The following is an 11,860-nucleotide window of genomic DNA, read 5'->3' on the forward strand; positions in this document are numbered from 1 at the left end:
CTCCTGCAATCAGTGACTGTGCATCAGCAAGGACTCTGGCCTACTAAAATGTAAAGCTTTTATTTTTTAACAGTTTTCTACAACATCTGAATACAGTGGTGGCAGCTCATTCTAATTTTCACTCTGCAGCTGAGCTACCACTCTGGTGGCAGCCATATACTGATCTTTACGGACACAGGCTGTACAAGTAAGTCACAGCACAATTTTAACAAAAATCTTTTTTCTCCCAATAAATACTGTAATTTTGGGCCAAACTGGCACATATTTGATCTCCTAAGTTCTATGCCTTTAACCACGCTGGAGTAACAACATACCCTAGAAGAAGCTAATTCTCTAAGATAATTTTCAGACAAACTATTTTTAACTTTATTTTTCCTAGTTCAGGCCCATCCCTTGTTTTACCTATACCTGTTCTTACAGAGTTACCATAGTAATAAATACCATTAAAACAGTAAAATCTAATCAGCTGTTGAAACTTCTCCTGTGCAATCTTTGATCTAAGTAATCAAGCATACCCTCTTCAGAAAACCCCCAACCCATCTTAGAAATTCATTACACAGCAAAGAAATACAAAAATAGGCCTGAACATCTAAACCCATGACAAAATTAGTACAATTACAATAAAGCTTACTTGCTGTAAAAACTCAGAGTAAGTCTTGAAAACAGGGCCTATTTTCATTCTGAGGAGGGCTGTGAAGTTTGAGATTAGGGGTGAATGAACCCTCACCTCTGCCACCTAAGTGGGGTCTCCTGACAGGCTGGAAATACAACAGTGACTGACTTTCCTCCATTGAGGCCCCAACACTTCCCCAAAAGTTCAGGTCCTGCCTGCCCATCCCCTGGCCTTACAGGAACATATTACACTGCTACAGCAAAACTCTATGCAACAGGAAAAAGGGAAAAAACCAACTTGATAAGAGCAGGGCCAAGCACATGCCTGACACCAAACCAGCTGCTCTTGCTTGTGTGGATAGGTAAGATACAAACAGTGAAACCATGAGAGTGCACTGGGGGATTTTCTGTGGCAGATGCCAGGCCAGGTTTCCCCTTGTATACTGGCAATAAAAAACATTACTTCAGTAATTTAAAAAAAGACAAAACTTATGTACTAACATCAATTATCCAGAGGTACAAGAGTGCTGTTTCAAATCCCACTGGCATCACTTAGGAAGGAAAAAATAAATGGAAGAGCAGACACATAACTAGCTCACAAAATCCCTGCAAGAAGTATGAGAAAAGTATTAAAGTGAAAGTAACTTAACAAAATCATTTAAAGTATAAAAATGAAATGCAGGATGTGTTTTGCCTCCTCACAATAGATAAATAAGGACTTGACACTGCTATTGCAATATATTAATTATCTTACAAATTAGATCCCCATCAATTTTAAGGGTTTTAATGATATAAAGAAATTATGACATCATAAGAGAATGTTAAGCACTTTAGTGACAAAAAGAAATAAATTTCAGTTGTATTTTTTTAAATGCTTTCTAATCAATCATAATTTACTGACTCAAGAAAAAGACACCTCTGTTAAAGACTCAGTATCCCCACCCTTTCAATTAAATGGAGAAGATTTCACAGGATGCAGCCTTCAAGACCACCAAGAGGTCTTCTGGCAAACACAGAGAATACCAGTGATGGGATGCTTGCTGCTTTCAAGACATGAAAAATAAGCAGAAAAGAGTCACCACCCCCATCTTTTCTGCCTTTCTTTATACAAAGAAAAGTTCAGACACTATTTTCCACTCAATCCCTTGCAGGTCATCTTTAAGCACACAGCTCCATTCTGGGTATCTGAATTCCCCTGAATTCCAAACACTCTCTGTTTATTTGGGTTACTACCACTGACTAGCATTTTCATGTGTTTTTTTTTAATTGCCATTGCTCTTACTGCTCAGTTAAAAAAGCCAATGAGATTATTATTGTCACTATATGATCCCCTAAATATAAAACCCAATGAACTAGACCCTGCAATTTGCAGCTGAGTCAAACGTTGCAGGAAACCATCAGGATGAATTTATAGCACTTAACACACTGCAATTCATGCTAATTTAAGAACTGTTCTTTATATCACAGTTCTTGAATGTTCAATAATACTCCAAAAGCAACAACTTTGTATCAGATTCCATGACATATGCGAAATAAAATCTTGTTGATACTTCTCCAAAAACGAATTGCTTTGTAGGAACAGTGAAAAAATAAATCTAGCGGCTCGTCACGGGATCAATTTTCTAATACAAACACTTGAACAGTAGAGTCCAAGTACATGAAAACTTGTATGTGTTATAATTTAGAGAAGGAGATAATAGTGCCACCTACTATGGAAAACTGCCTAACATACTCCATGTTAATATCTTGTCTTTGGGTGCTTATAAGTTTCACCAAGTTTTAAGTGTCTGGGATGAAATTTCCAATGCCAGGTGCTTGCTTAAGAGGAGCATTTGAAAAACTTCAGCAAAAACCATTCAGTTGGTTCTAAGGCTAAGGAAAAAAAAAAGAGTTTAGCATAAGCAGAAATGGTTTGGTGTCCCTTCCCTTGAAAAGCTCTAGCGAGTTCTTGGAAAACTGCATCTTTACATGCTTTATTCTCCTCCAGCCTTCTATTTTTGCTGCTAATGTTTCTGGATATTTAATTCTTAAGGATAGATTGTTCCAATTTCTGAAATAGCAGGTGCTACCTAAGGTTTTCTGTACGATCAGGTGGTAAAAGCAAAGCACACAAGCCACGAGGCTCCACAGCCATGCTGCAATGACTGTTCCAGGGGAAAGGTGTTTTTTACAAGGAAATAAAAGTCATAAACTCACGGGGGTGAGGTAAAAGGAAAAAAACATAAAAAAATGAGGATTCTACAAGACAGGCTGGAAGGGACAGAAAGCAGCTCCTGAAAACTATTGGAAACTGTGACTGCCTGTTAAAGGACACTAGATGAGACAGGAATCAGAAGAGAACAGGTGACTCTAGGTGGATAAATGAACCAGATGAAGACAAGAAGCCAGAAACAGGACAGAAGATGGAACTGGCAGTTCCATCCATCATCAGAAAGAAAAGAGTAATAGATGACAAAGAAAAGCCAGGTTCTTGACAAGGATCCTTGAGGAAGGAAACTAAGGAAAGAGAACAGGAATGAAGGATGGTGGCAGCAAGAAGCCAGCACAGACAAAGGAAGATGGATGAGCAAAGGTAATGTTGACAGCAATAGGGTAGATTTACTCAAGTAGGAATGAAAGCCAGGAGGGTCTAATACTCCCTAAAATGTACTTCCCTCCTCCAGAACCTGAAGAAGAACCTAAGATTCCTGTCTTGGCCTTTCCCTGCTTTTAACAAATGACTGAAACAGGCCAGGTAGAGTTCATGTCTTGTTGGAGGCAGTTCACAGGAAACATGTCACTACTGCTGTCCATGGCAGCTCAAGTGGTGCTTTGCATGGGAGATCTGAGCCCCACAGAAAAACACCAGGGGTGATAGAACACTTCTACATAATGGAATTTTAGTCTTTTCAAGTTTGGTCTTTTACAGATCTGAAAAAACACACACAAATTTCAACAAGTCATGTAGGAAGAGTTATGCTACAAAGTCAAGCATGCTAACATAAAAAACAAGCAAAATAAGAACGCATGTACAATCTGATATGTTTATATTTGAAAAGAGCCTTCAGATAATCTTGTTTATCCTCACAGACCTCCTCACCCCCACCCTGTGTGCTCAGAGCTCACATGCTGGGAAGCACTATGATGTTTAACCACAGACCCATTAGTTTACAACTCCTGAATGCTCAACTCTCCACTGTAGCAGTGCTCTTGACAATGTTTTATGTGCCATTAGCACTTAGACTGCCTTTTCAAAAATAGAGGAGTTAGATCTGTTTGAGAGTCTAAGTACTAAATGCTTTCAGCCCTACTAACCTTACACATTGCTCCAGAAAAATCTTCATGCAGAGCCTAAAAGTTTTCTTTTAAAAACGTATTTCCTCCACTTTCAGACAACTATTGGCTTGCATTTCACTCCTCTCTCAAACAGTTTGAAGCTACATTTTCTTACTTGTATTCCAGTAATGCCTCTGAGCTTTAATCAAGGACCAGGTCCTACTAAACTGCCAATAGCCAAGACTCAGCATTTTAACAGATATCATTAACAGCAAATGAGAGGTATGGTGTGGGAACAACTGTGTGGTATTTAGTACTTTTAGCATATAAGTAGAATGAGTATAATAGCCCTGATCTGCCTTACAGCAGTGTTGTGAGAACAGATACATTAAAAATTACAAGGCACTAACTAAGATATTATGGTAAAATGGACAAGATAAGCATCTAATCAGCTCCTTGAAATCAGTGGGAGTTTTGCCTAGCAAAAGGCTCCTGGATGTGATTTCAGAAGAGTAATTCACTACATACCATGAGAGGGGAGAATTTCTAGAAGGGCTTGTTACCCACCTAGTGCCGGTCCCTACAGTCAGTGTAAAATTCCCAGCTATAATCTGGCTGATGCTTAGTGCTCTTGAAAAACCTAACGGTTTTAATGTTCATATGTAACAAAAATTCAGGGTTTCATCCAAAACTCACTGAAGTCACCTGGAGCTTTTCCCTTAACTCTTGTGAGCTTTGGATCACAGCCTGCAAGATTACATGAGTCTAATACTTAATTCTGAGCTGGAAAAAACCAAGTCACACCCTCACCAGGGAATCTGAGGAAAAACAGGGTATCTGTGCCTTTTTTATTTCTTTTGCTCTGGGACTGATAACTAAACATATCATACATACCAGTGGTTTCTCTATAATTTATTAATAAATATGTATTCCTTCCTACATACCTGGCTTTTTTTTCCCTTTCTGTCCTGGTACCCCTTCTGTTGGTTCATGAGCTTTCTTCATTAACATGGAGAGAGAAGCATCATGTGTTCGAAAGAGGTCCACAACTTTATATAAATCAACATCTGTGATCAGATCGCAGCTCAACACCAAGACATCAGTCTGTCAAAGAAGAAAAAAAAACCAGCAAACCTTTCAGATATAGAAATTACCACATATGGACTAGCATTTGAACACCCAAACCCAAATATACATGTTAACTTTTTTCTTATTTTTAAATTTACCACTGCCAAAAATAGCTCCTGGTTTTTACCAGTGCACTTTTCTTGAGTCCTGCTATTACTGTTGTTTGGTTAATGCTTATCCAGATCTGGACCATATACAATATGTGACCATCTGAATTGTCTTCATCTTCTCCTAAGGACACAGAAGCCATGGCTTTCAAGACCAACAAGAAATTCTGCACTTATTTCAACAGCTACTTTTAGTTATATAATGAGGTAGAAAAGAAATCCTTCTGAAGAACTCCTTTTTAGCTGACTTTGCATCTGGCAACAAAGTGCTGGAAAAGATATTTAAACTATGTTATTTTATTGGGGGACAAAAAAAACAAAGACTATCTAGGATGTGATTTACTCAGTAATTGCACTGCGATGGTGGGCTCAGTTTAGAAATACATTTCCTAAAACCAGCAATACTCCATATTACAAGGAAAAAAAAAAAGGACATTAGGTCCTATTTAATAGGAGGCTTGTACTTTATTTTGATCTCAGAGGATTCCAAAATCCCTTAGGTAGTTTTTAAGAGAACTGCTGCAGAAGTCACAGGAACATTGTCACATATTGAGCAAGACACAGAAGCTTCATTAACGGTGGACACTATCAATATAATCCACTTAAAAACTCTTATTTAGAAAAACATTTCTGTATTTCATATGGGTTGTGAGATATGCTGCCAAAAACCTATGAGTTCAGCAATTAACTTAATTTAAACTAATCCTAACATAATATTTGCGCAGCATGGCTGACACAAAAGTAGCAAATTTCCACTTTTTGTTAATGATCAACCTTCTAAAGGCCTCTCCAGAAGACAGTGTTTCTTTTCTGACAGTTACCATTTTCACTTTCGCTGCTGCCATTTTCCATGCTAAGCCTCCCTGCAGTGTGACATGGCTGCCTAATTTTATCTTTTTAAAAGACAATATTTAATAAGAAGGGCATTAGACAATACTTAGAAAATATCTGAGTTAATCCATGGAGGATCAATCAGCAATTCTACTCTTACTTTTGAAAACTATGTTGGTTTAAAGCAAACTATTTCAGCATTGACCTCTCATTCCAGAAAGGTTTATTAAAGAAAAGATTGCTTTTTTATCTAACACGAGGAGATTCCACATTGTAATTGAGATTAGCTGAGGTCTGGTATTTACATTATTTGACAGGTTCTCCTATAACTGCTAGGCAGTTTCATGTGTTTACCAATAAGGTGTTGGAATTCATCATGTCACAAACTGTTGGAGCTGCTGATTTGGCATGCTGTGCAAAAGGTCAAGCTCTTCCATGTTCATGTGATTTGTCCCCACTTTACTGAGAAACACCTGGCCGCTTTACATGAAGGAGCAATCTGCAGGTTGAGAATTTTACACATTCAAAACCTGACTTGCATCACTTCTTTTAACATAGTTTCAAAATGTGTATTTTATATTACAGTTTTGCCCAAGGAAAGTGTTTTAATTAGCACTTCTCTAAAAAAACCCAACATGCACACATTGGAAAAAACCCCAACAACCCAAACCACTAAAGTGAGTTGCCCAGCACTCTGGAGCAGCCCTGCTCCAACATTCCAGGGTGCACAAAGAAAATAAGAAAAAAATTCAGCTTGGTGTGGAAGCAAATCTCCCGCTTCACAACTGTAAACTGTGAAGAAACACATATTAAATATCCTGGAAAATCCTGCAAAATTTTCAGATATTCTGTTTTTACAAGAGCACGAATGAATAACAACGTTTACAGAAAAGACCAAAAGGTATTCAAGACCCATATAAATAGACCTGTACTTTTCAAACTCACTTTATAGAAAGAAGAGATTGCCAGCTTCAAATCTAGCTGCATTCGCTCCAGTGATGAAAATAAGAAATAATCAAATGAGAGAGACTGACACCCCAATAGTCTTATACTAAGGAATGACTATCTGGACTTGTAAAACAAACCTTGTAATTATTGCACATTTTACTAAATGCTTTAATCTGTCACTAATGCAAAAACCCAACAAGCATTTCATAGTTCTGACCAGGCTCCCGGGTTTTTTCTCCTCCCTATAGGACAAGCTTTTTGCAAAAACTGAATGCAAGACCCCTGAGGAGCATACGGGAACAGAACCACCAAATGTCTGGTTGCCATCTGTTCTACCCATTTACTCTCCCAATATGTAAATAAACGTCAGTGAGCGCAGGGACCAGTGAAACACACAGTTGCTCTGTAAAGCCCACATTTCTGCCTCTCCTCCTGATGAGCAGAGCAGTGGCCTCAGAAGCACGCTGAGAATACACCATGAAAGGCTCTTTTGGGACTTGACAGCTTCCCCTTTGAAACACCACCCCCCTCATAAATAAAGCCCTCACTGTCTAATGGATGCACTTTTTTTTTCCAGTGTACAACTCCTGAACGAATAAACTAATGGCTGAATGAAAAAATAAACTATCCTAGAACCTTAGCAGAAGTGTGTGTTTTTCTTTACGTTTTCGAGGTGGGTGTAGAAGAAAGAAAATAAATGGTAGAACTTGTGGGTTTTTTACATATATACACACCAAATAAATGCAGTGCACCTTTCCCAATGAGCCACTGATACAAAGAAGAGAAGTACATACTTACTACATGCACTCACGTGCTAACAAGGGGTATGTGAACATACTTGACTTCATGAATTATGCAAACGCCTAAGTACACGCACATCTCTTAATGAAATACATGTAACAATGATTACATCAACCCCAAACTATTACACAGACGATAAGAATCAACACGAACTGATTAAAAAAACCCCAGCAAGCACACACCTCAAGCAGAACGACTGCAAAGTAAAAAAATGCACTCACAAATGCACTCTCCACACACATTACAACCACGGGCAGGGCAAGGCAAGGGTCTTAAATCAAGAAGGACCATCTAATGGATGGCGCATGAGACAAATACTTGGAATATCTGGCATCTTCCTGCTCTGCCAAACTTGACACATTTTGTGTGCCATTTGGTCTCTACTACTTTTATGACAAAGAGCAGGTCTCATCACAGACCAGGGCTCTGCCACAGAAGCTGCTCTACAGAGCAGGTGAAAAGGCCACCAAGCATAAGAGAGCAGCAAATGATTTTGGGTTGAGGAACACCAGAAAACACTGCATTGCTACCCTCAGGGACAGCAGCCCTGCCCTCCTGGGAGCACAGCTCATGTTTTTGTGAGCATCACAAGAGCCACAGCAAAGACAAGGAGAGTATAATGCTCCTTGGAAGTGTTAACTTGGGCCTTAGCAATCCCTTTTAACCTCAGATTTGCAATTCATTCACTCAAATGAAAAACTGAGACTAGGCTACTGACCAGTGGAGAAAGGTGGGATTCTGCAGAGATCATTCTACCTATGATCCGAGTTTCAAGAAGATCCTTCTGCATCCCTATTAACTTCATGAATTATTGGAGCTCTGGCCTTTCAGCCCAACCATCCCTGAATACAGAGTATTCAGTTAAGTCAAGTATGAAAACACGGCACTAAGGTCCCCACTTCTCCATTCTACCTTTCTAACACTGGCTAACAGCACATCACCATCAAATGTTATAAACTGTGAAATGGTCAGATATTAAATAAGTTAAATACTTGATCCAGATAAATAAAACAGGGTAACATAAAACATGAAGAGATTTATACAAAATAGAGAACACAGTAAGGAAAAAACACTGAAAACCAGTAGGTCAACAACTATATTAAACCCAGCACAATATGGAAAATATACACAAAAACAAGACCAAAAGCAGATTGTTTCAAGAACTAGGATCAAGACAGCCGATTTAAAAATAGAAAACATGTTTTCAATGGAACTAATTCATACCACAGATCAAAAGATGGATGCAATTATATGGTGTAATATACCAGCATAAATAAAAAGCCTTGGACTTTCTCACACCCTGCATACAAAGGCAATGCTAAAAACCCTTTTATATTCAGCAATTATTGCTGGAGCCCTTATGATCAAACAAGAGATGTCAAGGTTACCACAGATAGCTGGCAGCAAATTATGAATTTTTAGTGGTATTCACTATGCTTTTTCTATCAAGTATAGACAAGGGCAGGACCTCACAGCCTAAACTGCTGATGGCCTCAAAAACAGCAGACTAGAAAATGAGAAAACATGTGTTGCAAGGAAACTGTAATATGAACAAAATCAGCCTCAAGAGAAAGAGGAAAACAAATGTCAGATTGCATTATAAACAGAAAAGAAGCAAAACATCCACAAGCAGTAGAACCAGCTTCTTAACTGAACTGAAAACAGACAAAACACTGAAGTTAAATGTTAAACATTTCTAATTGCAAAGTATTACAGCTGAGACTTTGACAGGAAAAGAAAGAAAATCAAGAGATCAGACATACTCAACCTAAGTTAATACATGCACAAACAGAGAACTTTGCATCACTTCCTGCGGTGTCACCAAACAACAGGGGAGAGAGAGAGAAACAAGTTATAATTACTGCTGGAATTAGGACTGAATTTTATACACAATAGCCTGGAACTTCACCCACATGTTGCATTAACAGTGGGGTTTGTGTGTAATGCTTTTTATTATTCTAAAGAGTGGAAAGGGAAAAAACAGTTTGGCTGTGGGCAAGCATTTTGATTGCTTGTTAGCATTCTCCAGGCAAAGTCAAAGATACCTCCCAGCAATTGCATTACTCACCACTCTTCAGATCAGAAACTTACATCCAAGGCTTTAAATAATTCCTTTTTATCTCAGTCTCTATTAAGAGACCTCCAATTTCCACACCTGTGACCTCTTTGAAGCTCTATGGCTGTTACTGCAACTGGAGCAGGGAACTTCATTTATTTTGTGATGTCTGTAAGATCTTGTTAGCTACCAACTGAACGGGCCGCCTTTGGCTGGGAATTCCCACTCTCCTTATGTAATGTCCTTGATGACAAGATTCAGAGGGAAATAATGATTTAGTGCTTTCCTAGCAGACACAAAGCATTTACCTACTCTGCTGTCACCCTGCAACAGGAAGTTTGCTGTAGACCAGCACCTTCTAAACTATTCTGAGGATAGAGGACAGTGTAGGCACAGAATGTCTCTCAATCTGAAATCCAGAAGCAACCTTTCCTCATTAAAAGATGGAGGAATTATTTTTTAAGATCTGTGTAATGTGAAAGGAGCTTCTTAGAGGCTTATTTTTCCCTTAAAAAAAAAAAAAAAAAGAAAACAGAAAAGTCTGATATAGGAGCTAAGGGAGTCTCTTCTAATTTCCTGGATGGCCCTGAATTCATCATGTGAAGATATCTTAAGGCAATGTGAATGCCTTCACATACGTAACCTGTCAGCATCACTGTTTATCTTCCCAAAGAAAGCTGCAAAGAAGATGCCAGAAGCTGGGGAGGAGGCTTAACCCCAATCCCATCACATGGCTCATCCTATGTTTTGTATCAGATTGGACCATACAATGAAAACACCATTTTAGGTTATCTTCTCATCTCATGAGCTATCATCCAAAATCAATATTTTTTAATTTACATACATATAAGCTAGGAACAGGAAAGATATTCAAGCCTAGAAGGCATCCTGTCTCCTCCCAGAAGGAAGTCGTGTTACCTATGCTCAAACTGACATGTGAGGTGGAAAAGTGTAATTTACAGTTCTCAGCAACCAAACCCAGAACTATAGAGATGAACTAGTGTTCAAACACTTCTAAAGGATACTTTCAAAGCAGGATAAAAGTGTCAAAATTGATATTTTGACACTTACTGAACTGTAAAACTTCTGGTCTGGAACACAAGCTTTGCAATCCACCTTTTTCTCTAGTTTCAACTAAATCAATCTTGTCCTACTTATACAGTACTCCAAAAGTAATTTTCCCAGCTTATTCCTCTACCCACATCACCCTTCTTCACTGGTTCTGTTCTCTATCACACGAACCACAACCTGTTTACTGTCCTCTTAATAGCCTATCCCATCCACTTGTCACGCATTTAACAAATCTACTTCTACCTCACTTCAATACAGGATGACAGCCCTAGTATCTATTTGTATCTTCTAAAGGGTGTGACTTCAGCCTCTGCTGTCTTTGTTTTTTTTTTTAGTAAAAGAAATCTGCTACCCTTACACTTGCAGAACACTGACAGTTGTCATCCTATCAGTATCCTGGGGCACTGGACTGACACAGTTGATCCTATAATGGTAGGCTTTCTCATCTGTCTGAGATCAGGGTCATCTCCTGGGTTTATGTCCCAATCCTGAGTATGTGGTTTTCCCATCTAAAGGCATCCAGAAGTGTGCACTGTGCCTGCAAAAGCTATGGGGAGCACCCAGATCCTGCATTTGCCAGTTCATGGAGGGTAAGCCAAGCAAGGTAAATTCTCTCCTGGCTCAATGCAGTGCATGGACAGACCCCTTCTCCACAGGCAGAGCTCCAGAAACAAATGGCACTCTCCTCATCACTCCTTTCCTGGAAGGCAGGTTTCCAGGACTACCTGGACGGCAGCACTGCCAGACCTGCTGTGCAGCTGATCTTGGATCCTGCCTCCCACAAACAGAAAGGCAGCAGTCGGGCTCCAACCTCAACAGCAGCAGCGCAGGAGGAATTGCTGCCAAAGCCCAGAGCTCAAGCCCAGGCTTAACACTTAATGTAAGCAGAGCCTTAGGCAGTCAGGTGCTGCAGTCATACACACAATAATAATAAAAAGTAGTCCTAATGGAGCTCAACCGGCTCAACTTATTGAAGGGAAAGAAGGCCTTTGCCCACAGCCAGCAATCAGCCCAACTGCAGATCTCTCAGCAGCACAACAAAAAGCAGGAA

The 11,860-nt window shown here is 39.3% G+C and overlaps 1 protein-coding gene across 1 annotated transcript in view; it reads right to left on the reverse strand.

Moving 5' to 3' along the window:
• The window catches only part of EIF2B3 (eukaryotic translation initiation factor 2B subunit gamma), a 99,283-nt gene that overhangs the window by 75,737 nt on the left and 11,686 nt on the right, over positions 1 to 11,860 (reverse strand). The window contains exon 3 of the mRNA XM_005423123.3: positions 4,812 to 4,971. Coding sequence (XP_005423180.1) covers positions 4,812 to 4,971 — 160 coding nt within the window. The remainder of the gene's footprint in view (positions 1 to 4,811; positions 4,972 to 11,860) is intronic.

Source organism: Geospiza fortis, unplaced genomic scaffold, assembly GCF_000277835.1.
Source record: "Geospiza fortis unplaced genomic scaffold, GeoFor_1.0 scaffold333, whole genome shotgun sequence".
Lineage (NCBI taxonomy): Eukaryota > Metazoa > Chordata > Aves > Passeriformes > Thraupidae > Geospiza > Geospiza fortis.